Source organism: Anguilla rostrata, chromosome 18 (assembly GCF_018555375.3).
Source record: "Anguilla rostrata isolate EN2019 chromosome 18, ASM1855537v3, whole genome shotgun sequence".
Classification (NCBI taxonomy): Eukaryota; Metazoa; Chordata; class Actinopteri; order Anguilliformes; family Anguillidae; genus Anguilla; species Anguilla rostrata.
In genome coordinates this window covers 157,950-176,537 of record NC_057950.1, presented here as the reverse complement: position 1 = coordinate 176,537, position 18,588 = coordinate 157,950, and the positions used below count along the sequence as shown (strand labels likewise).

Below are 18,588 nucleotides of genomic sequence, written 5' to 3'. Positions count from 1 at the left end.
CTGCTGCTTTTCACTTTCTTTCAACTGATAAACTTTGGCTTTTTATTGATGTCTGTGAACAAGGGTCACACAAAATAGATATGTTCTAACACTTTTGTCCCTGTTTCTTCATAGCTACTATATTACACTTATAGTATGAACTTATAAGTGTATGAACAAAAAAGAACACAAAACTATAAATGAAGACTTTGCATCTCTTTAAGGAAGATCGTAAACAGTTAATGAGAAAGTAATGAAGACAGAATAGCGCATGCTGTCTCAGCTCCTTTTGCGCTCCTGCAGCACAGTGTTGCTAAAGGAAGATTGTTCTTCCTTAGCCAGAACAACATGCCTTATATATAAAAGTAAGAAGCAACATGCTTTATATTAAAAGTTTACTTAATTTTATTTGGTTGATTTCAATGTTAACTTTTAAAAATGGGAAATTAAATTACTCAAAAAACATCAATATTCTTTTGAACAAACTCATACCGAATTTTTTTTTTTTTTTTTTTACATAAGCAAATTCACAATCAAAATGTGCAGAATACAATGCAGGGACAACATGGGAAAAATAAACGTAATAATGTTTGCTTTAAACAGACTCAGTAGTAAAGCACTGCCATTTTATGCAAATAACACCTTTAAAGCAAAACCTGGGCCTGGTCTGCAGAGACTGAAGCGATGCCTCCATTTTGTTTTCTGTGTTCTGGCTTTAGCGAGTTTCACTGAGGCAGCCCAAGAGGCTTTCTGTGACTGCATCTCCTCCATTTATGCTAGTTATACAAAACCTTGTGTGTGTGCTACCACAGAAATCATTTGAGTTTGACAACTAAGAGTGGGGGGAAAGAAACAGGAAATGTAATCCCCCCCCCCCCCCTCACTTCAGTAATAGACTGTTTCAGTATATGACTGACTAGCTCATATTCTAAGAAGCATAACTTAATGCACAAACAAATTAAATGGCTTATAGTTTGGAGGAGAGCAACCTTTGAAATCTCAACTTACCAAAGGAGCCAGCTCCTCCATATAATTACTTGCGCAGTTGACTGGCACTGCAACAACAAACAAAAAAACAATTAAAATAATAATGCAACAGTCACTGCACATTTAAGAAGCTAGAAATCAACTGAATGACAGTTCCCATTTCTGTATATTGTAACTGTTTGACTGTAGAGATGTTGAAGATTGCAGATGATGGTGTGATGCGTATGGATGGTACTGATAACAGTCATGGCCCGCCTGCAAGTCGCATTCCCAGAAGAGAAACAGTAAGAGTGCATTGCGGTAAATTGTGGTGCATTGTGGGAAGAGGACGTTACAAGAGTCTAAATGCTCAAGCCTGTGATTTGAAACACTCAGTGTTAGTTGCATAAAATCACATTCTGGGGGTGAGGGGCAGTGGGACAGGGTGACTAATGAGTGCGCTCCATCTTTTCTCAATAAATAAAACCAAATAAAACTGTGTGCCATCAACTTTACACACAGAACACCGGTGGGGACATGTGACCTGTCACAGACAGGTTGAAAGAGGGTAATTGCACTTCAAATAACTAATTGCACACAGCCTTTTGGGGATTAGTGAAAGTACAGTATGTTCACAAACAAATACAAGCCCGCTTCAAGTTCACATGTTGCTCACTAGATGGCATTACAATTCCTGCTGTCTTCTCAGAAATAAAAAGTGACTTTCATGTGTAGAATTTCAAAACAGTTTGATGGACTGGCATTTATAAGATCCAAAGTGTCTACAAAACAAAAAACAAACAAAAAAATGTCAGTTACTCTGAAAATCATGATAAACGTAAACACTGGTCAATAATCCTATTAAAAATATCTCCACTGGCATGGAAAACACTACCAGTCCTATCCCAACACTTTCCCTTCTGACAGCTACGTAAGAACTTACCTCTGGCTACACAGCCCCTAGAAGCCTATCAGAGCCTGCAGAAATACACAACTTGCCTTATTAAAGCATTTTCATCCTCAAACCACCAGGTGGCAGGCAAGTCAGCTCTTCGTCCCATATATTCAGGGTAAAGTTATCCCATGTTTTACCTATAATATCAGACTGAAACAATTACAATCCTTTCACATAACCACACATTTGACATTTGATTTACCATTTGTATGTCGTAATTCACATATTATGAGGTGCAATTGAGTTATTTCCATTTTCTCAGTGATAATGCTACAGTTGAAATAGTCTTGCCACTTGAATGCTGTAGATATGTTCTATACAGTACAAAGTGGTCTTATTGGTCCACTGTTGTTCATTTAAAACTTGCACTAAGGAAGATGCCATCTGAAGCACGGGTTAACTAATAAGTTTCATCTGACCACATCTTCCTTTGGGCATGATTTAACTGACCGGCAAGTAAAGGTGTTAATGCCATGAACACTTGTGAATTCATTTGCAGTGACGACGCCAAAGACTATTCTGTTCTGCTGGAACCAATAACAGGCGAAAACACACTGGCCACAAATGAATACAAGTTCATTTGTCCGTTATGTCATGACGGGTCAACTGCTCTCAATTAACTGCCAATGAAAGGTTTAATTCTCAGTTTAAATATGAATTGATGTCATTAAATAACTAATATCAAATTAAATTAATTGATGACATTAAAGGGAATGGAAACTGAAAAAGCAGAGCAAATACAGAGAAAATAGTTGACTTGCTGGTTACCCCTGGACACAGGAAGAAATGCCATTTTAAAAAATCAGACAAGAAGAATTTCAAAGTCCAACTCAATAGTTCAGCAAATAAACAAACCAACAAACAACATCACATTTAATATTAGAAGTATCATTCACACAATAAAAAACACGACCAGTTCATTGCAAAGTTGCATGAAGATAATGAATTTCACCTGTTCAGAATAAATTTCCTGTAATTGGTAGAAAATTTGTTTGTAAAAAGTTTACATTCTCTCAGCTTCCAAAGGGAATTGGGCACAACCTTGTTTTTATTCCATTTTATCATTTGGTTATCAACCAATAAAAATCAGCCCTGCGGTAAGTAACCAGACCATGCTTGACTTTGCTTTTCAGAATAATTCTGTTTTTGAAAGTGAAATGAGCATTTCTGTAAAATTACATTTCCCCAATGTGTTCCTTTTCCCAGCCAAGGTATGTCTACAGGGTTACAAAATTCACCGTATAAAATATGAGTATTTCATTATTTTAACTTCAAGTTTCCTTTCCAATATACACATATTGTAAATCAATTTATAAAGAATGAAACTGAGCTGTGGTCGTGGAAAATAAAAGTGCTTGAATGCATTATTACAGACTCCATCGGAACTTGAGTCTCAGAAATCAGGTCCTGTACGACAGCAGTAAAATGGCAGTAGTAGGAATGTTCTGGAACTGACGCACACTGATTTATACTGATTAGCTGACATCTTACAGGAACAAAAAGAAACAGACATCATTCCACAGAAAATGAATGCGCACCTCAGTCAGTTATTTTTTTTTATAGATCCAACAATATTTTGAGTGTGGCACAGCTCAGAGTGGCCATAGCGAGGCTGGTCCTGCAGGGGGTGAGAGAGAGCCAATCACACGTGCAGGATTTCCATGCTGTAGTCCTCAGTCTCTGTGTACTGGGAAGAGTTTGTGTCAGACTGAGGGGGGACCAGAGCTTCCTTGTGCTCAAAGTTCGGCTCCATAAGGGCGGGCTTTTCCAAAACCAGTTTTTTACACGTCTCTGGGCGGTTCTGCACGTATATTACTCTGTTATAGGCTTTCAGTCTTCGCCATAGCTGGATGTAAACCTTGCACTGCACGTACATGAAGACCAGTCCTCCCGTGAAGCCAATCGCCACCACCACCAGCTTCGTCCAGAACGGCCACTCCAATATCCCTGCAGTATGAAAGGGAAAATAATGTTTAAAGAAATACAGAAAGACAACATTATAAGCACAGTCAAACCCAATATTACCAGTGTCCCTCACAAAATATACGCTGATGTGCCCCGACCTTACCCTTTCAGCTACAATGGCATGTGCTGTACTACATGTCTCTATACAGACACATTTATGTGTGTTTTGCATTCCACAATCATTGCCATATTCTGCCAAAAACTTCTGCTTCTGTATGCCCTCTCTCTCTCACTCCATCAGCCATTGAGATTGACCGCATGTTCTGTTTTCCACTACATAAAAGAAAATAAATATATGGTGGATATAAAAATAGTATAGCATCTTTTCAATTGAGGAAAGCGTACTTTCTCTGCATGTGACTCGTACTCAGTAACAGAATGAAAGAGGTGCGTTCTGTTCCTGTTCTGGCATCATCTTTCAAGCACATTAATATGTGCATAATACATCTGCTGACATTATGGTTATGGTTAAATATGACTCAGTTTAAGTGTGTATATATATACATACAGACAAACACAGACCAGCATATATACACACACACCTGTATATACATACTGACAAACACATACGCAAAATACAACATATGAGCTGATAAGGATGACAGCTTATGAAAAGTAATGCCAGTAAATGCTAATATAAATAAAAAATACTATTTTAAAACTAACAACAGTGCAAAAAGACCACATTTTTGCAAATAAGTTCAGATGGTTCGAACATGACAATGACCACAGCAGACAGCATTTTATGCACTTTTTGTCTTTTAAGTTAAAAAACTGCTACACAAAATAAAAATTGCATTATTGTTGCTTCTGTATTTATGCAAATGCATTTTATCTGAATGCAATTATTTTTGGCAGTATGATGACATGAAGATTCTGGAGCATCACATGTACACACATAGTGCTAAGTGATCACAAATGACTAGAACAGCAATATGACAGTAATGAGGGATAAACCTGAGATAATATGGTTTGTTACTAAATGCAGGTTTTTAAGTTTTGCTTTCTTCCTTTAAGACTATCCTGTCAGGGGTCCGGCTGGGTCTGAGCCGTGGGAGGGGTCCGGCTGGCTGGAGTAAAGCAGCCCGATGTCTCCTGCCATCAAATATTAATCAAAGGCCCACAAACATTACAGGGCAAATTAGAGCTTTCACATCATCGTTTAAAGAGTCTAGAGAGTGTTGATTACTGACTTAAATTCTTCAAATTTCAGAAATAAGAGCACAAAAAAATCCTTTTTGGTCTTTGAAAGATAATGCGTTCTGTAATCGTGGGTGGCATGTACTGGCTTTCAAGAAAATTCGAAGTCTCACAGGAAGACCCAGTATGTCTGCTATAAAAGCACAGCATGACTGCTTCATTGAACACGTGACCTTGTATAGATTGACAGAGGTCCTTTATTTAGCTCCTCCCCTTTTTCTTTCAGTTTAGAATGCCCAGTAGTATGGGCACTGCAACATTCATTGCAAGCCCCTTTGTCATTTGGGAAAGCACAGATGAGCATGTGCGGTCCTATGAAGCAAGCCACGTTGCCTCTGCTTCTTGTCCCACCACCATCGATGAGTTGGAAGGCCGTTCACGTGTAGCTCAACAGGTGCAGGATGAGCCCCCTTTGCAATGTCATAATGTGGATTGTGGGTCAAAAGATAACTAACGTGAGAATAGCCCTTTACCCTCTATGGCTTAAGGGCCCAGTTTTTCATGTTCCCTCATCTCAAACACAGTCTGCTTGCCATAACCACAGGAATTCAACTCAGTGCAGTCTGAAATTCTGGAAATTTTCCAGCACAAGGTGCACACAGAAACATCCTAAACAAAATAATGGGGCTCTTTCATGTAACGAGTCCAACTGCCAACAGGCATCTTCGAGATACATAAAATGGTGCAGAAGTGGGATATCCTGATTTATACAGTTTTTGGTAATATGCTTTGGCATTATGAAGAATGAAACTATAAACTATAATCTCTACCATGTTAGGGTAATGAATAAATATTTATTCATTTTTTCCCACTTTATTCAGGATTTCAAAGGAATGGTATAATAAAAGAGGAAAATTTACCTGGTATTCTTCCGGCTGCATGGTTAAAAGAAGTTTAAGTATAATGTATTACCAAAAAGAGGTTATAACGAAGAGAAAAAGGTCATCATTGGGTCAGATTAAGGACAAATAACGCTGCTAATAATGTCTGGTCTAATCTGGCAATAATCCCAGTTTACATAATTTTTCTGGTCACCCACTATGTAGTAAAGATCCAAACAGATTATAAATATACCAAAACACATCAGAGTAGTCCCACCAAAAAAAAGGGAAAATATTATAGTATGTTAGATCTGGACCATCAAAACTGTAATTCAGCACTTAATATATTTACCAGAAACCTGCTCTTTCATTTTTAAAATGAACGAGCAGGTTCTCATCTCTGCCAAAGTACAAAGCCTGCCCTCCTTTGAAGCATGATTCACATCGCCTTGGTAACTGAAGACGAGCATCTTCCCTCGACTCCACCTCTTCGTCAGATGGTGTCAGAATTCTCGGGCAATATCATCTCAGACCGCCTGCTGTCTGAAACATGCTGAGGCTTCTCAGGCCAAGAACAGAATATTCCCTCATTTCAGGTTTCACTTTAAACACCATGCATGGAGACAACAAAACATTTAGACCTACTTCAAACCAAGTTTGAATTAGGTCACTGGTGAGCTTCTGAAAAGGAATGTCACTTTCTATTTAGATAAAGCACTGAAGACATCCTGCTGATTATCTCCACACAGAACATCCAACACGCAAAAAATCCGTAGTGGGGGGGTTGGGGGTGTTTCGGGGGTTTGGGGGTTCGGGGGAGGTGAGCTGGGAAGAGGGGAGTCGCCTTAACCCCTATGCGCAGAACCCCTAACCCCAAATCTGGCATCATTGACTTGGAAAATGGCTTAAATGAAGCAAGACAGTAGGACCATTTACAACACTTGGATTATATTTATAAATTAGGTATAAATATAGCAGGTGGATATATAGCCGGTAAAACTACACATGCCCTGGATCAAAGTCCTTGACCACAAGTATGCAAAATCTGAGGGTGAAATGCATACTAAAAATACTACTAAAGATCTAAAGCAAAAAGTAAGCAGCATACGCTGGTGTCCCTTAGTGTCTCCAAATCTATCCAAAATATCTAAATTATGCATTGCTGTAAATCATAACATTATCATATATTTCACAACTGTTTTGACTCATGAACCTCACTTCCGCCTCTTTTTCGAGTGAGAATTACTATCTTTTCATCAATATAGGGGTCTAAGATATCAAGCGGCCCAAAAACCTCTCCAAAATGAATAAAATGCTTATAAATTTGCCCTTTTAAAGATGACACCTTGATATCACATTGAAGAATAATGCTAAAACATCGTGACATACCATGGTACACATACCTAAATATGTAATCATTCACACTTGCTTTTCTGTACTATACAGTATGTAATCTTTTGTTGCATGGGGATGGGATGACTTGTTACTATTATGATCACTCCACAGGAAATTTTACATTCATCTAGCACATATCAACACACAGTAAATTTGACTGAATATGTTCCATGCCATTCCCATTCCATACTAACATCTAGGGCTATTAGTTAGCTTCCAAATGTGTGGAGTATTATTAGCAAAAGCTAAGAGTTGTCTCTTATCACCAATGCAAATATAACAATATCAAAAATATACAAACATATTTGTATTTCTTCTTGCAACATTTCAGTTATTTACGTGGCATCATATTTTTGATATAGTCGCAGATGTTGATAGTAGAATGACGTGGTATAATTCCACAAAAAATCCTATTACAGTATTATTTCACTATTCAGTGAGCAGTGTTTTTCACAACTGTATTGGCATACCTTCAGGCTATTGTTGGCTTTATCTTATTGCTATCACGGAATACAAACTTTTGGTGGTGAAAGAATAGTTTTATGAACTCCCAGATGGACGCTATTGTTCAGTGTGTCATGCTTGGAGGATATAGTTGCAGATGAGAGTGCAGGGAGAGGGTGATTCATGAACCGACGCAACAATGGTGGCACTTAGAAACTCTATTTATCATTGTTGTAGAGTATTGTGTAGTAATAAAGCTACACAGAGTTTGTTGTTTCCACTCATGCTATTGTTGCAGGAGCAATCTGAGGATGCCAGCTTTGCCGGCCACAAGGAGGCTTGCGTGAAGGGGCTAAATATTGCACCCTTCTTACAAAATGGACAAGGGGCCCAAAAAAATAATACAAAAATTCTGGGGAGAATCTTTTCACATGCGACTCTCTTGATGATGTAATGAGCTATTTGCCTGCAATGAGTGAGGCGGCGTTAATGCTTTCATAAAATCGGTCTATTAATTCAGCTATGGAGGAAAGGTAGCGTGTAGGTTACATGGAGGAAAGGTAGCGTGTAGGTTACATGGAGGAAGGGTAGCGTGTAGGTTACATGGAGGAAGGGTTGCGTGTAGGTTACATGGAGGAAGGGTAGCGTGTAGGTTACATGGAGGAAAGGTAGCGTGTAGGTTACATGGAGGAAGGGTAGGGTAGTGTGTAGGTTACATGGAGGAAGGGTAGCGTGTAGGTTACATGGAGGAAAGGTAGCGTGTAGGTTACATGGAGGAAAGGTAGCGTGTAGGTTACATGGAGGAAGGGTAGCGTGTAGGTTACATGGAGGAAGGGTAGCGTGTAGGTTACATGGAGGTAGGGTAGCGTGTAGGTTACATGGAGGAAGGGTAGTGTGTAGGTTACATGGAGGAAGGGTAGCGTGTAGGTTACATGGAGGAAGGGTAGTGTGTAGGTTACATGGAGGAAGGGTAGCGTGTAGGTTACATGGAGGAAGGGTAGCGTGTAGGTTACATGCAGACAGAACTGCAGGCAAAAAAGCTGAGAGCCTACAAAAAAACTCACTTAAACCAGGATATTAGGGACGGGGGACGGGGGACGGGGGGACGGGGGGGGGGCAGTTGTCTTCCAGGGTCTGGAACAAAGTGGCCAGACTGTCAGCATCCATTATGTTTCACTGCCACTTCTGAGGCTCGTTTGTGTGGGCTAACTGCTAGCTAATGCATCCTAAGTTGTCACACTGGAGTCTCTGTCAGGACCATACATTTCTCCTCTAGGGCACTTCTGCACTCAGAACCTGACCTCTGCACTGCACTCTGCAGAAGCTCTCATCCAGAGTAATTTACACAGCTCACATTCTTTCACACACAATCCACTAATACAGCTGGATATTTACTGAAGCAATTCAGACTAAATACCTCACACAAAGGGAACAAATGCAGCAGCATTGCCACCTGGGAGTCAAACCAAGAACCTGTTGGTTGTAAGCCCAGGTCCCTAACTGTTCTGCTACACTGCCCCCCCCGCACTTGTGTTTGGGTTGAAATTCAGATGAAACAGCTCTGGATGAGATTGGTGTAGCGTACGGCATGGCCTGACCTTGCTTGATTTCCTCAGCTGTCCTGTCGATCAGTACGTAGAGGGACCAGACCACGCACGTGATGGCAATGATGTGGAAGGTGACCGAACACATGATCTTTCGCCTTTCACTGGACGTCATCTGCAGCTTCTCCCACTGTGGAGAGAGATCCCCAGATCACATGATCATACGCTACACAGAGACAGGTCACATGATCACACACTACACAGAGACACATCACATGTTCACACGCTACACAGAGACAGGTCACATGATCACACGCTACACAGACAGGTCACATGACCACACTGCTGCGAAAATCCCAGTGCATCCATGCTCTCAGGCAACATACAGCACAGCACATAAAAGCCCACACTTTCAGACTCAACAGCATAAGCTGACTCACCATTGGCCCAGGGCTGGACAATAATGATCAAAGGAAATAATGATGCTGCTGATTGGTATTCTTATCTACACCCAATAGATAACAGTAGTGATGTTTTCCCCAGTAGCAGTTCACATGGCCTCTAAAGTTTGGATCAGTTACAATTAAAGAGAAAATGTCAAAAAGAAGGGCAATACACCACATGGTGGTGATGATCGTTACTGCATTCAATAATTACAGATGCATTCAGGTGCATTCGTCAAAGGGGAAGTATAATTATCAAGAAAGAAATGCGTACACATCATAAAGAAAAGTGCATTTATCGGACAGAATAAGTAGCTAACGTAGACAAAGTGTATTTATCGAGGGTTGAATGTATATCCATTAAGAGAAGTTTATTCATCGAGGGGAAGGAGCTTAAATTAAAGGCGAGGTATATCCACCAAGGGAAAGTTGTATTTATTGAGAGGATCCATTGAGGCAAGGTGTATTTATGAAGGGGAAGGTGGATATATTGCCTGTGTCTCATCACTTGAACCATCAATACAGCACAAACTAGCCATTCTTTACAAGCAACATCATAGCCCAATTACAAATATCCAAATATGTTTTTAGGCATTAGTGCGTGAAAAGATAAATCGACATACATCCTTGTTGTTTTGATATGACCCAAATGAGATAGTATCTCAATGCTAATTTTAAGCCAGCAGAAATGACATCACCACTAAAACCCGCTCACCCTTCGCACATGCTCTAGCCTTGCAAAGACAGAACATCGATCAGGCTTTAGACTTCCTGGTTCTGAGAAACACAAGCCGTTTTAGCTTGAATAATTAATACTGCGGCCACCGGAAAAAATACCTTATTGCAGATAAAGCAAATACTTAAAACCATGATACAAGACTAAACAGCTGATTCCAGGAAGACATTATTATTTTTTTGAGATGAAAAATGATGTTGCATCCTTTTACATTTGCATTAATTTTTGTGTCCTTAGAAACAACATTCTCCTGAGACAAACATAGAACGCTAGCAGAATTATTTTCCCAGAAAACCTGGAAGAGATCAGCTCAGAAATACCGGCACAGAAGAATTAGGGCCCTATTTTAAGGAGACTTAAACATGTGCTATAACTGCCTTACTATCAAGGTATGGAAGCCTTTGCAGCATATTCAACCAGCCCTCAGACACTCCTGGCATTACCAGGCCGTTTCTCAATACCAGGTTTCTGCTGGCAGATTTCTCAGGGCCTTTAACTCTTTTAAAATAACACTGCACTGTGTGTTTTCCCTGTTTGATACTCCCCAAAGGATCAAACCCATATCCTTTAACATTCACTCAGCACAAGCGGCAAGCAACCAAGCCAACATCGTTCCATACAAAATATTAAAATACTAAAGACCAACTGCGTTTGCACCGACCATCACAGTAAGATTTCCCACACTGGAAATTCCTAGCATGATTTCAGTGATTTATTATGAATATAGAGTGGGTCACACAAGCATCTGATCTGAATACATGATGTTCATACATGGGCTCATAGACAAGTCCTTTCACATTTTTAGTACTCTGATTTAGTGCTCTCATTGTTGTTTTGGGAGAGTGCAGACAAGCACACTGCTTGTCACTCCATGATCACACCATGATGTGCCAGTCAGGCTCACACAATCGTGAACTGGAGGTGATACTTCATGTGCAGCTCAACATGTGACCTGTATTAGATTAGAGGTGGTTTCCCGCGCTGCAGAAAACAAATATCAAAACATGCTTAGGAAAGGTTTTGTGTAGAACGGTTTCATTTAGGAAAGGTTTCATGTAGAAAATAAAGGTGTAAGAAAGGTTTAAGTTGGGAGAAGTGAGGAGGAGATCAGAGAGCAGTGGGAGTAGAAATGCACAGGACAGAAGAGAACAAGCGGGATAGTTGCAAACGCACAGGATGGATGTAAACGCGCAGGATGGATAGATGTAAACACACAGAATAGATGTAAACGTGTGGGATGAATGTAAACGCGCGGGATAGATGTAAACACACAGGATAGATGTAAACGTGCGGGATGAATGTAAACACACAGGATGGATGTAAACGCGTGGGCAGGATAGATGTAAACGCATGGGTGGGATAGATGTAAACACACAGGATAGATGTGAACGCACGGGACGAATGTAAACGCGCAGGATAGATGTAAACGCGTGGGCGGGATAGATGTAAATGCGTGGGCGGGATAGATGTAAACGCACAGGACGGAAGCGTCCCAGTGAGCAGGCACTTGCCTTGCGAAGCGGCTTGAGCTTGGTCTCCATGATGAAGTCGTACTTGCAGAGCTCGCAGCAGCGTGTGTCGGAGCTCTTGATCCACTGCTGCAGGCAGGCCTGGTGCACGAAGCGCAGGCTGCCCGTGCAGTGGCAGGGCGTGATCAGCGGGCTGTCCTCGTCCCCCTCGCAGTGGCAGATCCTGCAGGCAGAGAAAAGACACATTTACCCACACCAACACTTCACCGCACTGCCACGCCATTGGCCAAAAGGCTCATGTGAAATGAATGTCACTGGCTAATTGGCAGAAAAGTGCAGTTCGCAACTGACAGAAAGTTGGCAAGAATCCATTAATAACTTCTTTCCTCTTGCCTGTACTGCCACCGGACTGGTCAAAAGGCTTATGCCACATCACATTGGCCTCCCTGCTCTAAGCTCTTTAGAGTAGGAGCTCGCCCGAGTGCATCGCTGCTGCTCTGTGGCTTTTCTGGAGCCCCTGTGATTGGGAGGTGGTTTCTGGGACCCATACCCTCCTGCCCTGACACACTCCATCCACTGCGCCCTCCTGCCCTCAGGAGTTTATTTTAAGCCTTTAAGTCCCCTTCACTCATCCCAGTATACTTCACCTATTTCCACATCACATATTCCTCATAAAGAAGAATGAGGCGGGGTGTGTGCGTGTGTGTGCACGTATGTGTGTGTGCATGCATGCGAGTGCATTATGTTATGTTATGAAGTAATGATCTTAGATCTCAGTAACTAATGACCGCCAGCTGTATTTAATAGCTAAACTGTCATCTTAGAGGGGAACACCCTAACATGAAAAAAGTGACTGCAGCTTCATTGTCAGCAATTGTATAGCAGAGCTTACATGTCTGTTGCAATACAATCTCTGTTTCAGAGTCTATGGTTTGAAGTCCTAGCACACTGCATATGAAGTTATACCAGCCAGTTCCCAAAGTACTGTGTGCTTGCTGTTGAATATTTATAGTTGAAATCATTCCTTTCCAAGGGTTCAGGTCAAGAAACGATGACCTTCTCGGTAATCAGATCTTATCCTCCATTATTGGAACCCACTTAGTCCTGGTCAAACTTTTGGGACTGGAGCCTATCTCAGCATGCAGTGGGCGAGAGGTAGGAATACACCCTGGACAGGTCACCAATCCATCACAGGGCCGACACACACAATCACCTATGGACAATTTAGACTCTCCAATTACCACATAATTAGCACGTCATTGGACAGTGTGAACATGCAAGCTCCACACAGAATGACCCTCAGTTGTGATTCAAACTTGGTACCGTCTTGCTGTGAGGTGAAACTGTGGACTGGACCACTGTGCTGAATCAATTTAAGAACCAAATAAAGGAAAGAGCTGCTGGAACGGCGGGAGTCCACACCTCCACCTGTTTGCCAGCTTTGCCAGCACCGTTTCCCCAACAAGCAAAGAGGCAGTTGGATGTCCTTTTTCCACCGGATGGGTAAAGCCAGTATCTCAGAGCCAAACCACCACCACAGCCAGTCGAGCATCTGACCCGACTGCGGTTCCCATTGTACCACACAGAGGAAGCAGGAACTCTCCAGCACTTTCCCCACCAGATGCACTTCTGAGCAATCTACATATAGCACGCGTATCTACAAAAAGCACACTTCTCCTTTTCAAACTGAGTAAATATGGGTAAAAAAACACTATAAACTAAAATGTCATGCAACACCACTGTTCGCACACACCTCCAAAAGAAACACAGCAAGGGGTAAGTTCACACAGTGAACACTATTCTGAACTAACCTCTGCCAAGCCAACTAGGCAAAAGAACAAGCTATAATATTAGGACAAATACAAATTAACAAAAAGTTCTGGAATGGGGGTACATGTAAGGAGTGTCATGAAAGGGGGGGGACACAGCAAAGAGTAACAGCAAGGAGTAACAGTAAGGAGTAACACAGCAAGGAGTAACAGTAAGGAGTAACACAGCAAGGAGTAACAGTAAGGAGTAACACAGCAAGAAGTAACACAGCAAGGAGTAACAGTAAGGAGTAACAAGGTGCGAGTGTAACGGGACTTGGGTCTGCTGTGCAATTTCAACCACGCCCCCTCAATGGTCGCTCCGCACAACAAGAAACAAGCCCAGCCCACTAAAGCCCACGGTCCCCAGCCAAGAGAACTAATTACACACTTGCTGCTTCTGAAGTGGTGATGTCATAGTCTGGGAGGGGGGGTTCTTCTATAATTTCTAAACACTACACTAAACAGACAAAGCAAAGATGGCAATAAGAAACTCTGCACACCTATTGCGCCCCCACTGTGTTAAAATTAAATCAAAGGAATACCGCTTTGACCTAAAATGAGTCTCATCTATGCTAGAAGCATTGACTCTCTCTGTATGTAATTTAGCCCATTGGGAGTTTTCCACATAATGTGTGTGCAGGCTCTCTCATTGCTGAGTAAGAGAAACCATCCTTAGTCACAGACACAAAAGTCAACATGACAGCTGTGAAAGCATTGGAATTCAGAATATCACATTTTGGTGAGAAATCTATTCCATTTACAAATAGGTCTCACCCTTGTGACTTTTTCAGAGTATCCCACAGAACCCTACTGCCTGGTGAGGTTAAACCCCAAAACGTGCAGGTCAGTGAGTTAGGTGGAATATAATAAATCCACAGTCTAAGACACTCAGTGAGAAATACAGGAAGCGACATCACAAGAAATGCATTGTTTCAATGCTGGTTTTACATATACATTACATTACATTACATTACAGGCATTTGGCAGACGCTCTTATCCAGAGCGACGTACAACAAAGTGTATAACCATAACCAGGAACAAGTATGACGAAACCCCTAGAGAGAAGTACCGGTCCAAGTACAGGGAACAACCACATAGTTCAACTTGGACCCTGATGGTTAAACTGATTAACACTAACAACGAGAACGGCAACAACGCAATCTATGGAAAAATAAAAATAAATAAAAATACAAGTAGTCGTTAAGACAGTGATGTGCCTAAGTCACCTATGAAACAGCTGCCTAGTTACAACCCTAAGTTTAGTCATTTACAGGGGGGAAGGGAGGGATGGGGAGAGGTGCAGCCTGAAGAGGTGGGTCTTCAGTCGTCGTTTGAAATGGGTCACAGTCTCAGCTGTTCTGACCTCCACAGGGAGGTCATTCCACCATCGTGGGGCCAGAACAGACAGGAGACGTGTTCTGGAAGTGCAGGTGCGAAGAGGGGGAGGTGCTAGGCGTCCTGAGGTAGCAGAACGGAGGGATCTCCTCCATAAGGGGGGATGGGGGGGTGGGGGGTTCTATTTCCTGCTGAGGGAATGGATGCACAGCAGGGGTAGAGGAGAGACAGGAAGTGGGGAAGGTTGCACAGGAAGAAGAGGCGCTGGGCTCCGGCAGGGGCTGGGCTAGGTAGGAGGAGTCCGGGGGGGGGGGGGGGGGGGGGGGGCGACCAACCTGCAATAGTCGCCCGACAGCGAATAGGGTGAGAGCGGGGCGGCTTTCTCCGACAGCGGGGAGGGGCAGCGGTCCAGGTCGCTGTCCCCCTCCAGAGAGCAGACGGGGGCGCGGAGGTCCCCGGACCCCCGGGACCAGCCGGGGTCCTCCTCAAACACGTCGTCATCGCTGGCATCGTCCGGGCAGCCGGGCTCGCGGCCCTCCAGCAGGGTGCTGGAGGAGTGGGCCAGCTGCAGCCGCGAGGCGAAGCCGCCCAGCTCCGAGGGACATTGGCTGCCCGCCGTGGAGGAGCGCGAGAAGGGCAGGAGGAGGCGGCGGAGGTGGGAGCTCCGCTGGCTCTCCGGGGGAAGAACAGGGACGCCTGAACCCGAGACCAGGGAGGGGACGGGCGGGGGCGGGGTCGGGCGGGCGGGCTGGCCACGGGCCGTTTTGGCCCAGCTGCCCCCTTCAGCGCCGGCGGCGTGCGCGGGGCCCAGCTCGCCCTCAGAGCACGTCCTGTCGATGAAACGCAGGCCGCTGCACAGGCCGTCCACCCGCTGGGCCACGTCGTTCAGCGACAGAGAGAACCTGAGCGTGCCGTCCGGCCGCAGGCTCCCCGGGGCCTTGAGGAGAGACAGCCATTCTGCACCAAACGGCCGTCTGCATTTGGGCCTGGGGGCGGAGTCTGGCCAGAGGGTGGTCACGGTAACGCCCTGCAACCCAGGGGCTTTGCCATTGGAAGCCAGAAGCACCACGGCAGTCTGCTTGGCATTCTGGGAGCCCTGATCTACAGCCGGCACGTTTAAACTTTTAAACGTTTAAAGGCAAGTTTAGGAGTGGTATCGGATAGGGGGAATGAAAAACAGAGAAGGAAGAAAAGGCAAGCATGCATTAAAGACAAAGGAAAGAACCCAAGCGGAACCCAAACAGAGGTGCCATCTGTGTGCGACTGACAAGCCATCAGTGCGTCTAAGCATCATTTCTAGTAAAGAGGTTTGATATTTAACACATCAGAAACCCAGTACAGTGAACTGCCTGGATCCAAGAGAGCATGGTCCTCTCCAGTGGGCTGTTTCGATTACTTACAAGCATCAGACTGAAGCAGGGATATTTAATACTACATGAGATGAAGCTGACACCATTAGATGCAGTAAGATGCGCTGTACAGTGGTTCGGCTGAAACTAACCTGCAGATGTCCTGGTTCGAGGGTGTGACAGACGTCCTTGAGAAACTGCAGGGTGCGTTTATGGAGGTAGGGCTTCCCGCCTGAAAGTCAAAGCAAACAATTTTAATTGGTTAAAAATGTCAAAATGCAGTGAAAGAAAAATTCAGTAGACTTAAATTAATACTTCACGAGACAAAGATGCTCAGGGCAGCAATGCCACAATTCTGTGTTCAGGAGCAAACCCAGGTCCAAGTCCTAACTGTTTCTTTAGCAAGTATGACTGGAGGTCCACACCGGAAGGCTCTCCTGTAGTACTGTGTGTGGCCTGTAGGGTTTAAAATAGTCACTGGCTCTCCTGTAGTACTGTGTGCGGCCTGTATGGTTTAAAATAGTCACTGGCTCTCCTGTAGTACTGTGTAGCCTGTAGGGTGTAAAATAATCACTGGCTCTCCTGTAGTACTGTGTGGCCTGTAGGGTGTAGTCACTGGCTCTCCTGTAGTACTGTGTGGCCTGTAGGGTGTGGTCACTGGCTCTCCTGTAGTACTGTGTGGCCTGTAGGTTGTGGTCACTGGCTTATGCACGAGTGCTGCAGGGGTTCTCATGCAGGTGACGAAACGATGACTCAAGAGGCACAACCAGCAATTCCATACCGGGGCGAGGAAACATGTTTAAGTAAAAATAAAAATAAGCTGGTTGCACCAAAACCGTACCTTCTGATACCCAAGCGTTGTGCTCTTCATTTAAGTATAAAAATATCCAGCATGACCACTTCTTACAACCCAGTAAGAGAACTTCAGACTGCTGAATTCCCAGTCTTTTGGTGAACTCTACACATAACTACGAGCTGATCTTTAGCCCTGAGGGTGTTCTGCCTCCATCTTTGCTTTTTACACAGGGAGGAATTTTCCACGTCACTGCAATCAGCTGAAGAGCCACACACGAGAAAGATGATGTTGAATAACAAGAAGCAGAAAGTGAATTGCATTTACTCACACAAACGCATGAATGAGAAACGAGTGCAGGAGAAACACAAACGGCACAACTGTACCAAGCCTGACAGACAGGAAACAGCACCTCTGACCGAGGACGATGGCTCCCGTTTATGTTCATTAGCATCTGTGCCATAAATGCACATGCAGATACCCAGCAGAAGGCAGCTGTGCACAGACATGTGGGCTGCGTTGATTCTAATGAACAGACACGTCTCACCTTCATTTCAGGCACAATCATGCAAATATCCCCCTTTGCTTAAGGTCTGATATTCCCTGAGGGAATAATGTGGAAAGGTTAACCCGATTATCATATTTAAATAGTACAGCACGCAATGCTTACTGTAACATGCTATGGAGGCACACAGCGTGTCATACCACTGCCTCACCACTAGGGTGGAAAACAGATGCTAGGCCTTGGAGACACACAAAATTAATAGAGACAAATGATTTCCATGGGTAAGCCGGCACTACGCTGTGCTCAGGTCATGCTGACACATGCTATTTCAGCTCAGGGAGAACTGGCTTATTAGAAAAAAATACCAAAAACAGAAATCCGAACCAATTACAGTCTCAGTGTCACCCGCTCAGATTCAATGCACTTCTAAGGGAATCTGGAAGGGTGACATTGGCTTCAACTCTAATTAGCATAAAGTCAGAAATTATCTCCTGAAAAATACTCATCATGAAGATGTGCACAAACTTAATCACCAAAAACTATCAGGAAGGTTCACGTTTTGGCTCAATCCCTGCTTTGCTCATAAATTTGCATAAAAATGAGAGAAATGAAGTCTAACGAACAACCAGAATCAAACACACCAGTTATGAACTGCATTAAAAATTCCACACAGTGTGGCTCATGCAAATAAATGTTAACTCCCCAAGGCCCACAAATGGTCATGTAATTGCTTATTTTTAAGTATGTGTGATGATGATTCTGTACCACTTTAAAAAAGCTCATTATCATGCAACTGTAATCCACTCAGTCTTCCATGCTCAGAAGCGACAGACTCTAACAGACCTGAACTGCACATTGTTTCTATTTTTCAACAGATT

At 43.3% G+C, this 18,588-nt stretch overlaps 1 protein-coding gene across 6 annotated transcripts in view; it reads right to left on the bottom strand.

Annotated features, from left to right (window-relative positions):
• Positions 1–2,737: 2,737 nt before the first annotated feature.
• The window catches only part of marchf8 (membrane-associated ring finger (C3HC4) 8), a 75,403-nt gene continuing 59,552 nt past the window's right edge, over positions 2,738–18,588 (bottom strand). For 4 of the 6 annotated variants that reach the window (XM_064317921.1, XM_064317924.1, XM_064317922.1 and 1 more), the window contains 6 exons: positions 16,565–16,644; positions 15,399–16,184; positions 11,960–12,140; positions 9,324–9,459; positions 5,926–5,940; positions 2,738–3,847 (listed from right to left, as the gene is read on the bottom strand). In XM_064317921.1, the coding sequence (XP_064173991.1) occupies positions 3,543–3,847; positions 5,926–5,940; positions 9,324–9,459; positions 11,960–12,140; positions 15,399–16,184; positions 16,565–16,644 (1,503 nt within the window). In that variant the 3' untranslated portion in view covers positions 2,738–3,542. The remainder of the gene's footprint in view (positions 3,848–5,925; positions 5,941–9,323; positions 9,460–11,959; positions 12,141–15,398; positions 16,185–16,564; positions 16,645–18,588) is intronic. The other 2 variants (XM_064317923.1, XM_064317926.1) reach the window with 2 other exon arrangements.